The sequence below is a fragment of the Tursiops truncatus genome, chromosome 3, assembly GCF_011762595.2.
Source record: "Tursiops truncatus isolate mTurTru1 chromosome 3, mTurTru1.mat.Y, whole genome shotgun sequence".
In the NCBI taxonomy this organism is placed as follows: Eukaryota; Metazoa; Chordata; class Mammalia; order Artiodactyla; family Delphinidae; genus Tursiops; species Tursiops truncatus.
The window spans coordinates 51,518,579-51,536,215 of NC_047036.1; the positions used below are offsets into that span (position 1 = coordinate 51,518,579).

A 17,637-nucleotide genomic window follows, 5' to 3' on the forward strand; every position below is an offset into this window, starting at 1 on the left:
CCTGATTTTCTTTAACATCTTTATTGGAGTATAATTGCTTTACAATGGTGTGTTAGTTTCTGCTTTATAACAAAGTGAATCAGTTATACATATACATATGTTCCCATATCTCTTCCCTCTTGCATCTCCCTCCCTTCCACCCTCCCTATCCCACCCCTCTAGGGGGTCACAAACCACCTAGCTGATCTCCCTGTGTTATGCGGCTGCTTCCCACTAGCTATCTATTTCACGTTTGGTAGTGTATATATGTCCATGCCGCTCTCTCACTTTGTCACAGCTTAAAATTCCTGATTTTAAAGAGTGAATTACAAATAGCACATAAACGTAGTTGAAAATGACATGCCCTAGGGCTCTTCCAAATCTAGGTTCAAATCCTGACTCTACTACTTCCTACTCTTGTAATGTGGGTAAGTCACTATCTCTCTCTGTGCCTTAGTTTCCTCATCAGTAATACCAACTCTCGGAAGGTTGTTATCACGATTATATAATACACACAGATATTTATGTATATGAGATATATAAAATGGATAATAAATATAAAGGGCCTAACATAATACACAACATAGTTTAATATGATAGTTATATCCTCTCGTCCACCTTAACCTTTTATCTTCCAACTCTGAAAAACAGACTCCCAAACCCACATGACTGAATACCAATAATTTACAATACATAAAGACTTGTTTGCTACAAATCTTAGAGAAAAGAGATTTTTTAAAATTTAGATCATTTAAAGAAAATAGTTTTGCTATGAAAAGTACTTCTGTTTGTCACAGATTTTGAGCCCTTCTCAAGAGAAGGAAAGCTAGATTTCCAGAACATCCCTTGCCAAAGGGAAAAAAAAGGAAATGGCACTAGAGCCAGAGATTTTGCAAATTAAAATTCTGATTTTGAATTAATATAGGGTAAGGCTTTACTTCTTTGAAAGAGTAAGTTACACAGTAAGTATATTGTGTTGAGGCTCAGATATAAGAACCAGGCCACTTGCAAAGAATCAAGTTTTCTGCATCTTGTCGTGCAAGATGATTGCTCTTCCTAAAATGAAATTCCTTATGGAAACATTGAAAAATAGGATTAAAAAAAAATCCCTCAAACTGGATAGATCTGATAAAAAGAAACAATTTCTTTTTAATAGAATAATGACCATATCATTTTCATTTGAAAAGTAGTCACAAATTATAGTCAGCATAGCTCTTTATTTTTGTTTTGTTTTTAAAGCAGAGTCCGATGGCTGGGTTTCTTACATAATTAAAATTCATGGCTTCAGATGTTTGTATATTTGATCATGCTTCCATTTTCATGTGAGAAGGCAGTCTGAACTTCCTGACTATGCCATTTTTGTCTCTACACTCCACATAGTTTCTGTTATTATGCCTTGCACATAGTAGCATTCAGGAAATTTCAATGAATGCTTAACTGAATAAACAGAGTACCTTTATTTAAATAAGATATAAGAAAATTCAGGACTTGGATGGGCATCTGCTGTTAATAAAGGGATTTCCCCATATATAACAAAGAGAAATTTCAGAGTCTGAAGACTTTTGTCCTCCTATATAAACAGCTATATAATAATCTTCTTCTATTTTTCTTCAAGGAGAAAATTAGCATTTGTAACATAAGTAGTTTCAAACATATGCTTTCATTATATGTATCACAAGCATGAATTTTAATCTTTACAATAGCAGAGGTCCATTGTTGTAGCCAAAAAGAAATAGATGTTTTCAGTTTTAAGCTTGGTTCATTAGAAATCATCTCTATCTTTCTAGCACAAGTCAAACATAGAATGCTAGGTTGGACAGAACCTTAGAGATTATCCACCCCACTCCCTCAATGCATAGGTAAGTAAACTTAGCTCCAGAAAAGTTGACTTAATAAGATCATACAGTTAATGGAACAGTCTGGAAGAAAACTTAGGTTTCCTGATTACATATCCAGTATATATGTAGCTTTCACAAATGCTCTATGCAGACACACTACCACAGTGGTTTTATGGGGCTCTTTGAACTCTGGGAATCAGTATAGGTGAGCCACTAGAGACCAGAGGCCCCTTACCTTCTGTACTGGAGGTGCTGGGAAACTTACCTTCAGTACTGGAAATGGGGGTACTGTCACATTTGCTTTCACACTGCTGCATCGATGGAGGTCGAACAGTTTCTGGACAGTCACTCGATGCCTGTCCAGTGTAGGAAAGACACTGCACAGTCCGCATTTGCTGTCCAAGTCCACACTGAGCAGAACACTAAACCAAAAGACAGGGAGAAACAAAATACTGACCTCAACAATTTTCAGGAGGTAAAAAAGATACTATGTCATTTCAAACACCATAGATATTAGCTTTTAAAGCCCATATGTAGTTCACCTTGGAGAGGTATATGATTAGGTCATTCTATTACAGAACTGGTTTAGAAACTCAAGGATCATGTTATTACCCTAGAAAATGGAAGCAACTTAGTTTCCAGAAGACAACAGTTGGAGATTTTGGGGCTATTATTTCAATAGTTCCAAGCAGTGCTGGTGAACTTAAACAAGAGTATAATGAGAAAATATTTGTGATGAAGTAGAATAATCAGAGGTTCTAGGGCTGGGACATCACTATTGCTGCCTATTTATATATTATAGGTTTGTGGGAAAACAACCTGATGGTCTATTGGAGTGCTCTTAATCTGATCAAAATATTAGTTCAGTATAACAGCAGTGACTGCTGTGGGGCCTGGTGATGGGACTAGTTTGGAAAAAAAAAAAAGGGCATAAATAAGTTCCTTGAGTTTTGTGAGGTATGTTCAGTCACACAAATCTGAGACAAATCTGAGAAGAGGTCTGGTGTTAGCCAATTAGCACGTCTCCCTCTCCTTTTTCATCTACTCGGGGATTCGGTTACTTTAGAATTGAAGTTACTCTCTGAGGGGCTTAGTTTCAGCTGGGACTGATCAGCTGTCCAGGCTGAAGAATAAAGCTGTGGTCTATTCTTTGGGACTGCCACCCAGAATACCAGAAAGCCTGTGAGATTTGGGATCAAAGGGATGAGGAGCTAATTGTGCAGAGACAGGTGATGGTGATGTTTACAAGGTAAACAAACCGAGGCCCTGTTGGATTTATTTGCAAAAACTCTCAAAGCACTTACAGGACTTGCAAGGATATTTACAGATACTTTTAAGTTTCTAAATACAGAATGAAAAATAAATGCACCATAAACATGTAGTAAAGCATCTCTGAAAATGTATTTTCACTGGTTAATTTCAATTTTAGGAAACTGAATTGAAAATATAGAGGAGAAGAAAAGGACTTGACAATATTTAAAAGAACAATCTCAAACTGATAACTGTAAATTTGGTGAAATTATCAACACGCAAAAACTTTCAAATGCCCTTTATATAACAGTGAATTGCAACAAAGAATATATAAGAAAGGAAATTCCTAGCCGGTTTAAATAAAAATGATAAGAGCATATCTGTACTGATTCTTTTTTTTTTTTTCCCGAAATTTTTGCTTTAATTATCCATATATATGTGTGAACATGGTCATTAGATAAACTGTATTTCTAACTATAAATCATAATCAAAAAGACTTGAAAGTTATAGCTCTATACTATACATTTTTTTTTAAACATCTTTATTGGGGTATAATTGCTTTACAATGGTGTGTTAGTTTCTGCTTTATAACAAAGTGAATCAGTTATACATATACATATGTTCCCATATCTCTATCAGTTATAAATTGTGAAACTGTCACACTTCTACAGAGAAAGACATTGCATTCAATGTTTCCTTAAGCTTATGATGTATATTCCATTTGAGCACTTTGTAAATCAAACTAAATACTGTTATACAAAAGTAAATTATTAATTATTTGTTAGACAATGCACATGTTAATTATTTTATGATCATACTTCTTTTGTTTCCCCACAGGGCTGAGCACAGAGCAAGTATATTTATTTGCCTTAATGGAGACTGAAAATCTTTGCCCGCTCCCCGAAGAGTCTGTAGATACTGCTGCACTCTAGCAATATTGAATTTTGGGCATAATTTTGGTAACTACTTCTATGAAATGCCATTATTAATAAGTAATGGCAGGCCCAGAGCACAAACAAAATCATGCTGGTGTAGTTATATGCCATTATGATTTATTTGGGTCTCAGATATTAGAAAATGACCAGCTCAAGGTTAATTATAAAGCCTCAGTAAAAGGGCATTGATTCACTAGAAATTTTCTTTCTGGAGCATTATTTTTTAACATAACCTAATAAATTTCCTTTTTGACATTCAAAAGAACAATACTTAATTTTCCTTCTATCCAAATATATCAATTTGCTTTTAAAGGATTTAAGGTGACCTTCAGCAAGATAAGACAATTTAAAACTGAGAAAGAAGAAAGAAAAAATAGGAATTGGAACATAAAATAGAAATGAGTCCAATCAATATAAAAGTACATACTAAAAGCCCTATATACCCGTTTCCCAAATTCATAGTCTCCATCAGCTAAATCCATTGAAGAGTAAGTATTAATAACATTTCAAAGATTGTCAATCGTATTATCAAGCTAATTAAAACCTCCACATCTTTTCTGTGAGGTTAAGAGAGGTCATTTTGCAAGTGGGAAAGCTAAGACAATGGTGTTAACTGATCTGGTCTTGAATTAGTTGAGGGAGTTGGCACTAGAATCCAACTTTTGGTAGCTTGTTCAAATCTCTGGCCATTAGACTATTTCTCTTTAATTTTATGTTAAAATGTTAGAATCCAAGGAGTAGGTGAAAGTGGGAAGTGTGTAGGTATGGGAGAAACATGGCTCAGTGTGTCTATGTGTGACTGCTGCTGCCTATGCACTGTCTCACACTCACATCTCACACCTGGATCTCTATGTGTTATTACTCATCTCTTGAGCCCCTACAATGACCCAATCAGGAACCTCAAGTGTCTCAAGGTGCTGCTTCAGCAGGAACGCACAGTCCAACTGCCCTACCTGGCCCCAGTCTCCTGTCACCCAGCGAGGAGGAGGACAGCGGCCCAAACTGCAGCGGATGCGGACAGGGGGTTTGCTCTCCTCGGAACATTGTGCTGCTGGGAATGTTTTAGAAAGGTCACTGCTCTTGCACAGAACAATCCGATGCTTGAATCCTGGACCACATTTGGGAGTGCACTGTAAATAAAACAAATACTAATGAATAATGATAGTCTAAAGATAGAGAAAAATCTGAGGAAAGTCTTTCTCCAAGTAAATGTGTGTTTGGGTAAACAAGATACACACATACTAAATTCTAGGCAGTCTTACATATATGAAAATTCCTTAAGTTTTTAAATAGAAGGACTTTTATCTTTTTCCCTACGGTCTTTAAGAGCTAAATCCAAAGTCTGCTTTTCTTGGCAGCATACTTTCTTCTTTTATTGTGTGTAGGCTTATTCCGTGATTCCTCCCTATTCTTGGCCATATTCAGTTGTGATAAGATTCTGCTAATTTTTGGAATGTGGAATCCTTGGTTTCTTACTTGCTAGGTGTAGTCTTCTGAAAAGAATTCTTATGTTACTAGTAGACCATCAGAAGTTGTCTTTGCGAAGCAAGCTAAGGTTTGATTTAGATGTGTACGGTTGTCCCTCAGTATCCGCAGGGGACTGGTTTCGGGACCTTGGAGGCCACCAGAATCCATGGATGCTCAAGTCCCTTGTATAAAATGACAACACATACCCTCCTGTATACGTTAGATCATCTTTAGATTACTTACAATACCTAATACGATGTAAATGCTATGTAAATGGGTGCCAGTGTATGGCAAATTCAAGTTTTACTTTTTGCAACTTCCTGGAACTTTTCTCCCAAACATTTTCAATCTTTGATTGGTTGAATCCATGGATGTGGAACCCAGAGATATAGAGGGCCAACTGTATTCTTAGAGTGTGCTAGCTAAGGATACATGATCACAGGTAAAGGTTTACTGTACAGAAAATCTCTAGACATTTGCTTGTCCATCAGTTAAACATAATGAACTTGACTGTTCTTTAGTTGGACCAGTCTGCTCTTCATACTGAGGAAAAGATCCTTCTTCCTATGTCATGAAGTCTATTACTTACCTCTTTTCCAAGTTAATTGGAGTGCTCTGTTCTAGAGCCACCTATTCAACGTGGTGGCTGATTGAAGTCCTCCAGCTTTCTCCCCTGCACATCTGAGCCCTTCCTTATAATCTGTACTTCTTCTCAGTGAAGTGAGACCCTTACCCACAATATTTTGAAGCCCTGTTTCTATACCTTTCATTCAAAAGCCATTTCCAAATTTCCTACAGGAACTACACTAAACTGGGGGGAGGGGAGACCATAAGAATGAATAAGTCATTCTGTACCTCAAGGAGCTCACAATTTTAATGTAGGAGATAGATAGGTGAACACAAGGTTAAGTAACATAAAAGAGGATGCAAGAATATATAAATTCTTGTGCCCCTAATCATCAATTTCTTATTTTATAATTATGTATTCATAAGTCTTCTCATTCCTACCAGACTATAAGCTCCTTAACATTATTTCATTTCTGCTTCATTTTCGTACACAACCTCACCCCCAACCTCAGGATACAGCAGAGGGTTTTGAGAAAGCACTCTATAAATATATACCCTCCTTTATTTGGGAAGATGACAGTTTTGATTTACTTTTAGGTAAATCAACATGTACCAGTTGTGGGATGGGAATGTCTTCTTGAACAATGTACACACCCCTGAGTGGCTTTGTCAGGGGTAAACCTTGAACCTGGTTCATGTCATGGAAAGAAAGAAAAATATTAAAATTCTTTCAGGTGTAAATCAAGGATCTCATGAACACTCTTCATCACAATGAATGTGGTAACGGAGTGCATTTCCTTCAACTTAGAAAACATTACATTAAGATGCATTTTGAAGGAGAATAACATCCAGTTCTTTCCAATATGGTTCCAAAAAAGGTTTTAGTTAGGGATTTAGAAATCAAGAGAGAAATTCCCGATCCCTGTTATTCTTTTTCACAGCCAAATCAACATCCTTATTTCTAGCTGCTGCCTCACTCTACCCATATACTCAGTCATCTGTTGATTTCTCTTTGTCTCCACTGCCACTAACCTTACTACGGACAAACATCACTAGCTACGTGTAACATTGCAATGGCTTTCTAACAAGTCTCCTGTTTCTTGTTCTTTCCTCACTCCAATCCACTCTCTAAAGCACAAATCCAGTTATATTCTGTTCTGATTTTTTAAAAAATCCTTCAGTGGTCTTCAAGATAAAAATTCAAACTCTTTAAATATCTTACTATACACTGATAGGAAGCCTCTGCTTACCTCTTCAGATTCACCTCTCCATACTAAACAAGATACAGTATTCCTAGTGCCAGCCCAGTGCCAGGCACAGAGCTAATGCTGCTGCTGCTACTACTATGACTACTGCTGCTATTAATAATGATAATATTGATAGCAGCTGCCATTTAATAAACACTCTAGATAGCTGTGCTAAGTGCTGTAATTCACACAGTCTTCACAAAAATCCTGTGAGATGACAATTATTGTTCTGTTTTTAAAATGAAGAAACAACCCAGAGTAAGTGATTGGTCCAAAGTCATGCAGTGTTTAAATGACAGACCTAACGTTACCACCTACTTAGTGCATGTCAAACACTACACCACGTACTTTGCACATATTATCTCATTTAGTCCTCACAACAACCCTGTCACTTTATATATCAAGAAACCAAGACATGTAACCCCATCCTGCAATCATGCATTCTGTAGAATGAATAATGCCCTGATTCGAGTCTCTTGAGCTTGTCCCACTTGTGTCTGGTCCTCTTGACTTCTCACTAAGTCTCTTCCACCGTCCACCAGTGTTAGAAGACACAGCCTTAGGGGATTTCTGTCACTCTCTTAATGCTTAATATTATTATTGATAATGATACCACTACTACCTTGTATTCCATTAGAGCTTCACAGTTCACAAAATACTTTCAATACATTATTCTCATATAAGTTTTTGAGTCTTGTCACAGGAAAGTTTAGGCAACTTAATCGAGGTTAAACAGATAGCAAGTGGTAGAGCTGGAACTAAATCCTAAGCCTTCTGATCTATACTTTAGCTCCTAGCATTGGCAGAAACAAACTCTTGAGAATACATAAGAAATATTAATTATTATAAAAATAAATGAGATAAAGTACAAGGGTATGGAAGGGTATTTCAGACTTTAGGGATAGAGGCAGAAACACGTAGGATGTACAGGGAATTCAGTTTAGTATTTAGTATTCAGTTTTAGTATTTTGAGGCTATGATTAATTTTCTATATTGGGAAAATTTACTGAAAAAGGCACTTGTGCCATTCCCCTTCCCTCTTCTCATTTTAAAAGCATACATATGTATATTAAAGACTGGGACAAAAAAATGTCTGTCTGTGTATAACTGAATCACTTTGTTGTACAGCAGAGATTGGCATAGCATTGTTAATCAACTCCACTTCAATACAAAAATTAATTAAGCCTAGGACATAGGTCTCTTGCTTATTCTAATATCCTTTTCCAGTAGCAAGAAGCTTCTGCTATTATTTTAAGACTGAAGTAACATCTAGCGGTCTTTCCTAAGAGCCTATGCCGAAGTCCTGCTTACAGTTCTGGGAGGCAGACAATGCAAAGACAGACAATTCATTCATCTGTGTCTGAGAAGTCCCCAGGGAATCAAAGACAAAAAAACAAATAAGATTGATGATAATAGGGAGAAGAATAAAAAGAGAAAGCAACATTGAAATTTATTAAGTGCCAAGCAGCGTTTTAAGTCCTTTGCATGTCACAATCTACCTAATCTTCATGGAAACCTCACGAAGTGCTGTTTTCACACCCATTTTACTAGTGGGAAACTGAAGTACTGAGAAGTACAGATAAATTCAGAAGGCAGCTCTGAAAAAGATAATGCTCTGAAAGGTAAATGTACAAAGACACAAACCCTCTGTGGGACAATGTGAAGTTATACGCAAAGCTTAACATATGTCATCTTCTATCGAGGCAAGAAATAATTAAGAAAATTATAGCCCAAGCTCCACTAAATAAGTCACAGATATTCTATCCTATAGCACTGGAAGTAGAGATCATCAACTGGATTCTCAAAATAGTGAATGACTGAAAACTACATACTGATTCAATGAATATACCAGCCCTGAGCCCTGCAGATCTAGCCACAAATATTACATGTCTATAGCTGGAATCTCAACTCTGGTCTCTGCAAATATTGCACTTCTAGAGCGTGACTGTAAAATGAAATGTCTAAAAATTGCTTATAAAAAATAGTAAAGCCACAGGGATGCCACTTAGACCAACTTCGTTTTAAGTAGAATTCTATCCTGCAAATTCTTCTGACCTTATGTCAGAGATGTTCAAGCAGAGACATCCCTCAGCTTGTTCTTATTTTTGCTTCTTCCCTCTGCTTTATTTAGCTTACATTACATCTTTGCCTCTCTAGCCTTCTGATGAATAAATATGTTTATCTATCTGACAGCCTCAGTTTTATTTAGCTACCTAAAAAAATACGAAATCCTAGAAAAGCAAGCTGCAACCACAATTATGTATATGATTAATAGGCATTAAATTAATCATAAGTGATTCAGAGCATGTTTCAGAGATAATCATTAGTCTATACCCATGTAAAGGGTATATTTTTTACACACTTTTTGAGTATGCAGTAAAATTCATTAGAAATAATTAGAAATTGAATACTTAGTAATAAAAAGTCATTTTTTTAGACTAAAGTCTAGTTATAAATATCAAAATTCATTCAATTCATTCTCGTAATAAACCATTAGGTAGCTGGGTGGAAGATAATTCAGCAGAAAATGATTCTTTAGTAAAATTACTTCTCTCACTATTTCTCCTCATTGCAGATAAATATCTTTTTCCTTCTTTTATTCATATAATCAGAATCTTACAATTATTTAAAATCTGACCAGACCATTTGTTTTTTGTTCTCATCTCAGTGGGATATAGGAGGTGATTTTTATGAGAGATACATTTATACTTCAGTTCAACATTCTATGATTAAGAAGCAAAAACATATTTTGCAGAAAAAACATTTGAAACCACACCAGGGAAAATAATTTGGCTCTCACTTGTAAAGGATAGAAACATTAACATTTTGGGGTTAGCCTGAATTCTCTCTGGAGAGGTGGGTTTAATTTACTTAGTTATGGCATCAGAGTAGAACCTAGGAGTAAACAAGGTGACAGCACAAGTATCTACTAAAACAAAGAACAGTGCCTCGGTAGGAAGATTGCCCCCGCCCCATCCTTCTTAAAGTAATGCTACCTAAATGTAAATCCCATCAAGTCAATTGAGTATGATGCCAGTCATCTATTTGTCCAAGAATAAGTACAAGAAACAGAACTTTTTCAATGGGTACTCTGTGGAGTCAAAAGAAACCATTCCTATACATCAAAAGAATGGCTAAGGATTGCTGGAGCCCATTCACAGTACACAGCAACACTTTAAGAGTCACATGCCAAGAGAGGGCAAAAACAGAAAGCCATTTAAGTCCAACATAGCATGGGTGATCCCAGGAGTGAGGCTAAATTGTAGGAAATGGGAAAGCCATGGCTTCATTAGTTTCACAAAGACTGCAGAAGAGCCATTTTCCACCAAGGCAATTTGGCTTAAATTTTTTTTTTTTTTTTTTGCCGTAAGCACTGGGTGAGTTTCACTGATGGGGAAAATGAAAACGGTTCCTGGCTTTGCAACAATGGAAATTTTACATTAGAGAAGCCAGCAAAGAAAAGAAAAAGGTCAGAGGGTACATTCCTCTTACTGAAACATGTTTTCACCAGTTGAACCTCACCCTTGTGATTAGCAGAGCTCAGACAGCTGATATTTGGAATTGGGAAGGGGGCAGAAAGAGGAGGGAAGTTTTCATGGGCGTGTGAAAAAGATATCGTGTGAAACATCTTTGCAAAAGTTAAGTGAAAGAGGTTGAACACTGCCTGCTCTTCTGCTGGGACCTCCTCTTTTCATTAGTGTGAGATGTTACATTCCTCTGAGAAGAACAGGTTCCTTGTTCTCACTTTGTTCTCCATGGCTACTCAGACTTTTTTTTTCACTTAATGCTATTTACTTTTACTTATTTTTAACTTATCTAGAGAAGAGATAGGTTTTATGGTAAAGGGAAATGGAAGGGTGAGAGTGCACCCTCTCCTTTGGAAAATAAACAGGAGAGACTGAATGGGGACAAAAATCATCTCTTTCCTCCTGAACAAAGGATGAAGATGATGATATAGATGATGTTCAACTAGAATCTTTGAGAAGGCAATGGCAGGATTTCCTGACTCATGCTCACCCCAGAATAGTTTTCCTGTGTTGTCTGTGGAGAGACAACAGGCACTATTTTTTGGTTTTTTTGGAAGTGATAGTCCCAACATGTGTACTCTATGCCCCCAGCTCCACTTCTCTCCCCTAAGCTTTGACTCAGCTATCTTAAAGAAGATAACAGAAATGTGATTAAAAGTCCCCTTAACTTAAACATATTTCTCCAGGCAGCTTCCAGGAGTACCTAACAGCCTCGCAGAGCCATTTGAGCAAGCCACTTCTAAGACTGGGTAGATGAGAAGCAAAATGCTAAAAGTAGGGTAACTACAACCTGTATGAAGTTGAATTAGGAAGAAAATCTTAAAATGGTATTTGGAATGGAAACATACAGTAATATATATAATCTATTCCTTAAGGTGATTATATTTGGTGTTTTATGTTAAAAATATAATGATACAGAAAAATGTAGGTCCAGAGACCAATGCGAAGTGAGTCTGCACATGAGAAGATTTTGGCGTTTTAGTGGTCAGCAGAAGTTTTTTCTAGCTTCTGGTTTTGAACTTGTTGATTTTTCTCCACTTTTTGTAGAATGATAATATGGTATAAAGTTCTGTATTCAAGCCTTCTTGTTACCTATCACTACTTTATTCAATCTTATCTTCCATTTATTCTTTAAATTTTATTTTATTTATTTATTTATTTATTTATTTATGGCTGTGTTGGCTCTTCGTTTCTGTGCGAGGCTTTCTCTAGCTGTGGCAAGTGGGGGCCACTCTTCATCGCGGTGCGCAGGCCTCTCACTATCGCGGCCTCTCTTGTTGCGGAGCACAGGCTCCAGACGCGCAGGCTCAGTAATTGTGGCTCACGGGGCTAGTTGCTCCGCGGCATGTGGGATCTTCCCAGACCAGGGCTCGAACCCGTGTCCCCTGCATTGGCAGGCAGATTCTCAACCACTGCGCCACCAGGGAAGCCCTCTTCCATTTATTCTTTAAAACAAATCCTTTTCTCCCACTCTACTTTCACCACACGATCTTTGCGTTTCTGTTCAGTTGTTTCTCTTATCAGGAATACTTCTCCAGTTTCTTGTTCTCTTCCCTACTTCAAATCTTACACTCCTACAACATTCAGTTCAACCCCCATCAACTAAAAAGCCTTCTGAGCCTACTCCAGGCTATTCTGACCTTCTCAGCTCTGAATTTCTGTATCACTTATACATGTATACCTCACAATCCACCATTTTGTTAAACACTGTCTTATGTTATTCTCTTCCTGCTTCATGGATATTTCTTATTTTCCCAAGTTCTTGAGATTCTTCTGAATTCTCCATAGCTCCTATCCCAATGTGGTTAGAAAGTACCCAGTTATACTTACTGACTTGGCCTGAAACCCTAAAAATGTTGCAGCCAATTATCAGGTCTTCCATTAGGATTTTCCAATAACAACGTTGCCATCATTATCAAAGACTATTTATGAACTTCTATAAGGGTTTTGGGCACTGACTTGCAAGTAAAATAACTGCTAACATGTGTACAATTCTGTAAAATGTCTTGTTTTATCACTGGATTTTATCTTCCAAATGAATGTAGGAGTTAATCCACCCACTGTTAGGGAACAGAAGAGTTCATACTGTTTTCCATAACCACTGAATAATACTGAGAATATCTCTACATTTGATTGAAACACAAATAAAAGTTAGGTAGGCAGAATGTAATTACTGAAGCTGGACTATGGCCAGGAAACTTGGAAGAACACTCCCAACTTCTGCCAAAGATTCCACAGATAACCACAACTGGTCAGAATCTCCATTTCCATGTACCATCTTAAACACAGGTCTCTCTTTTAGCCCTGTGCCTCTAGCAAAATAAGGCCACTCAAGCAGTAAGATTCATAGGGAGAAAAGTTACATCCAGAGGTTCCTAAAGAACAATGTTTAATTTTTTTCTGTTGTTTATTTTTTGACAAACTTATGAGGTCTACAGGAAATACCTAAAGCAAGTACCACAATGTTTCCAGCAGGAAATGCATCCTGTTTTGCTAACTTAGAAAAATGACCTTTAGTTATATAGCCAGATACTCATTCTTTCTAACATTAACCAACACTACAGAAGGATTCAGTTCTTCTTTAGGAAATGTAGAGAATGGTACAGTGTGTATATTGTATATGTCTCACGCAGGATGAAGAGTCAAGAATTAACTCTACCTCTTACCTCATTTTTCATACGACCATTTTTCTGATGCCTCGGGATTATATCAGACTTTTTATATGTACATGTATGACAGAAAAACATTATCTTAGTCAGATCTTCCTCAATGATCATATAAGTGGAGGTAATGATAAAATCTGAATTTGACTTTTTGACAGTTATAACCCTCAACTCCGTGTTTCTTCCCCAGAAGCAATTAAAATATATATAGATATATAACGTGATGATAAATTAAACTCATATGTAAGAGTTATATGATTAGGCTGGAACATTACTTGGAAAAAAAGATATAACGTATCACTAATTCTGAGCTTATAACGCTGTTCAAGAATAGCAATGAAGAAGAAAACCCACTTATAATATTCTCTCAAATACACTTCAGGCTTGTTTTTTAATTAAATCGACGACTAGTTTCTCATTGATTTTCCTTACTCCAAAAACCTTTACTTCCTGGCAAGCAGCAAAAAAATATAACATGGCCAAATTCAGAGTTATGCAGCCCTTACTTGTTGAGTTCTAAGGCGCTCACATGCTCAGGTGTCCTTAATATTAAATGCTTTGGTATTGATAGCTAAGACATCTCAAAACATACAGCCTCAGATTTCCTTACTTCTGACCAGTCCAAAGCCACCCACTGTGGTGGACATGACTGGTTGTTGCAGGGCTCTTTTTCAATGGGCCGGTGTGTTAAACAACCACTGTAGTCCAGTGTCTCCTCCTCAGAAGGTCCAATCTTCCTGATGCAGAGCACTGCCCTTGTGCGCATCCCTCCATCACAAGTCTTGCTACATTCCAACCAGTCCCCAATGAACCACCTGCAACAAGAAGTGGAAGAAACACAGAAAAGCATTCCCTCAGTGCAGCCAGAGATTTCAGCAGAGTGAAGGCACTTTCTCAGTGGACTACCTCCTCTTCTCAGAAGAGCTAACATTTCAGTGTCAGGTGATGTGACAAATGACAAATGGAAGAACTGCTAAGGAGAAGATAACCCACTGTCGGCTGCCTTCTAGAGCAGAGTGCATGAGCTTTGGAGCAGGCAGAACCCAGGTTCAAACAAGCAATGCATTATGTGTTTTTAAACCTCTTTTTGTCCCTTTTTTATTAATTTCTAAAACGAGGATAACGATATCAATCATGAGATTGTCCTGAGGAGTAAGCAAGTAACATATGAAGCTCCAAGCCATGTGCTGGTAAATGGTAACAACTGGTTCCTCATGGGAGGGAGGGAGTCCTGATTTGTTGCATTTGTCAGTTTTTGTGGTATAAATACTTCACTATGGCTAATTTCAGCCTATCACCTTGACATACTGAACACGAACAAGAGAAGATATGCTAGTAATAGGGTCTCAGGAGCTTCTAACAGTGTCTAACACACAACAAACAAGAAACAGTAGCCATTTTTATTATTACATTGAGGCAGGTTCTCCCTCAATTGAGGACTTTGTGATAAAACCACACTACAGGAGCTAGGGATTTGTTTTCTGCTTCCCAGAAATGAATGTCATGCTCTGCATAAGACAGACGTCTTTATTGTCCTCACAGGGGCAGAGATGGCCCAGGTATCCATCCAGAAGACTTGAGAGTCCTAAAAACTCTGCGGTAAAAGCAGAGCCCTGAGCCAGCTCTGTGAAAACATGGAGATCCCTTGCTTTGACCCCTTTACTCTTAAAAACAGCTTCTACACAGCTAATGTGGGAAGAAAGAGAAATGTCTTAATAAATGAACATATCTCACATTTGTAGGCATACCACTCCTAAAGTCATCAATGAACTTTCATATATACAATTTCAGGTGTGTGTGTGTGTGTGTGTGTGTGTGTGTGTGTGTGTGTGTGTGTGTGTGTGTGTGTAGTATTTCTGCAGGACTCACTCTTTTGGGCACATTAATTGGTCCAAGGGTATGAATCATGATCCCAATCAGACCAATAAGAATTCAGCTTTAGAATTTTTATATCTCAACGATAGCAAAAGGGACGCTTTCCTTTCTGGTCACAAAGGTGTATAAAGATATAAGAGCTGATGATGGCCATGTCCCCTGTCAAGTGGAATTAGCTGACCTGAAAGAACGCAGAGGAGCTAGAGAGTCCTGCAGGTATTTGAGTGCTTGATTCCAGCCATTCCTGAAGCTAGGTCCACTCTTATGATTCCCTCAGCTTTGTTATATAAACCAACAAATCCTCTTAAGCGCAGAAGCTAGCCAAAGTTGAAGTTGTGTTATTTCCAACCAGAGTCCTGACTGATATATTATTGTATTTAATGTAATGAATATATGCTGAATGCCTTCTATGCTCAAGGCACTGTGCTTTGTTTTACAGAAGAAAGTAAGACCCAGTGTTAGGAAAACAGTTCTCCAAAATCATGAAAAGTGCAATGATGGAGCTAGGACGAGATCCCCCATCAGTTGATATCCACTGGATTTCATTTATAACACTGCCAAATAATAGAATCCAGATCACAAGCATGAGGTCAAAAGACATTTTCTTCAATCCGTGCTTATAAATCACACATATATCCTAAATGGATATGCTCATGCTTTTGGTAGGAGAGTAACCAGAGAGAAGAGTATTAAAGTTTAAGAACAAATTTCACCTCTTTTCACGAACTTAGCTCATTTGTGCCAGTTTTGTACGTGGAAGATAATACCTTAGTGAAGTCAGAGTATTAGTATCCTAAATTTGAGCCTACACTCAGCCAAATAAGCCACAATGGCCTTTGTTTATTATTATTTTTATTTTCTTTACTTACAGAGGGAAACCAGCATTTAGAAATATCATAATTAACCAGTTTCTCAAACTTAAAAATATATTTTGTCAAAAAATTAAAAATTTTCAACGTAAGATTTATTTAAAGAATGGCAATTTAATCCTGAATTAAAAAAATCTGATATTAACATTTTTTTTCTAAGTCACTTTCCAGAGGAGATTTAAAGTGATTTTCATATTCTTTCCATTTTATTTTCCGCAGATGAACAGGATCCTAAGTTGTTAGTACCATTTTTGGTAAAGAGGAAAATGTGTATTGAGAGTAATAACTTGCATGCCAGCCATAGTGAAACTCTGATTCAATTCGCAGCAGTGATTTCATCACCAAGATTAGGGGATAAAACAGCAATGTGTATAACTCAGCCACAAAAAGTTCAGTCATACCATCTCCAGCCATGATCTCATTAGGTCTCATAATGTAAGAGGGATGGAGGCCTTCAAATTAAACACAGGTGCCCAGAGTAACAGCAGTGATTTCAGGAGGTGTTGCTGTTTTTTTTGGTGCTCGAGGCCAGGGCCACCTCCGCCTTTTTATTCTTCGTCCTCTCTTTTATTGCCAACCATCTTTTAACCTAGATGTATCACTCTAGCATTTAACTCAGAATGTATGAAAGTAAAAATATTAACTACACTTCCAATTTTCCTTCTGACTTTAACTTTGATTTCAGGTTTCACATTCAGTCCCTGTTGCATCTTTATTGCTCACCAAATCATCCTTTCCCATGTCTCTCGAAAGGATTAAATCACCATCCAGTTATTTAAATAGTTTTGCAATTTTACCACTGCATCTATTAGTCCCAGTTTCACCACTCTCCTGTCTAGTGTAAGACAGACTGCTTCCTTCAACTTCATTCTCCATGTATTTGACCCTCTGATGACATTCTCCCTATTTCTCTTTTTCATCCTCTAGTTTCAGTGGTAAAATATGAGCACGAAAATTCTCTCTGAGACTATCAATTGCTGAATTATTATAATCTGAATAATACTGGGGCTATTTCTTTCTGAGCTGAAGACCCAGTGATAAAATTGTCTTCATCCTCACCAGGATGAAGAAGCTATACAGTTGGGATTCACGTTTGAGTGTCTGAAATGAGTGGCTTGATGCAGCCTGTGTAATCTGATCTACATTATCTGTACCTTAAGAGGACAAACAATAATATTGAGGGAAGAGAATGAGATGATGGGAGTTGACTTATATGATTTCTATGATTCCTCCCAGGTCTTACATTTTGGAGTTTTATAGAGGACTCTGATGATCTTTCTCTAAACTTAAAATAACAGATTATAGTCATCCATGGGGTGAGGTGAAATGACTCAAAATAAAAAGACACTATTAAGGAAAACCTAGCCCCTGGGTAAAAATCTCTCTCCAGTCTGACCATCCTTTTGCCCTTTTGCTTAT

General features: G+C 37.3%; 1 protein-coding gene across 1 annotated transcript in view; it reads right to left on the minus strand.

Annotated features, from left to right (window-relative positions):
- The window catches only part of ADAMTS6 (ADAM metallopeptidase with thrombospondin type 1 motif 6), a 262,877-nt gene that overhangs the window by 13,934 nt on the left and 231,306 nt on the right, over positions 1-17,637 (minus strand). Inside the window, exons 21-23 of the mRNA XM_019929977.3 lie at positions 14,085-14,289; positions 4,957-5,133; positions 2,083-2,239 (exon numbers count right to left, since the gene is read on the minus strand). Coding sequence (XP_019785536.1) covers positions 2,083-2,239; positions 4,957-5,133; positions 14,085-14,289 — 539 coding nt within the window. The remainder of the gene's footprint in view (positions 1-2,082; positions 2,240-4,956; positions 5,134-14,084; positions 14,290-17,637) is intronic.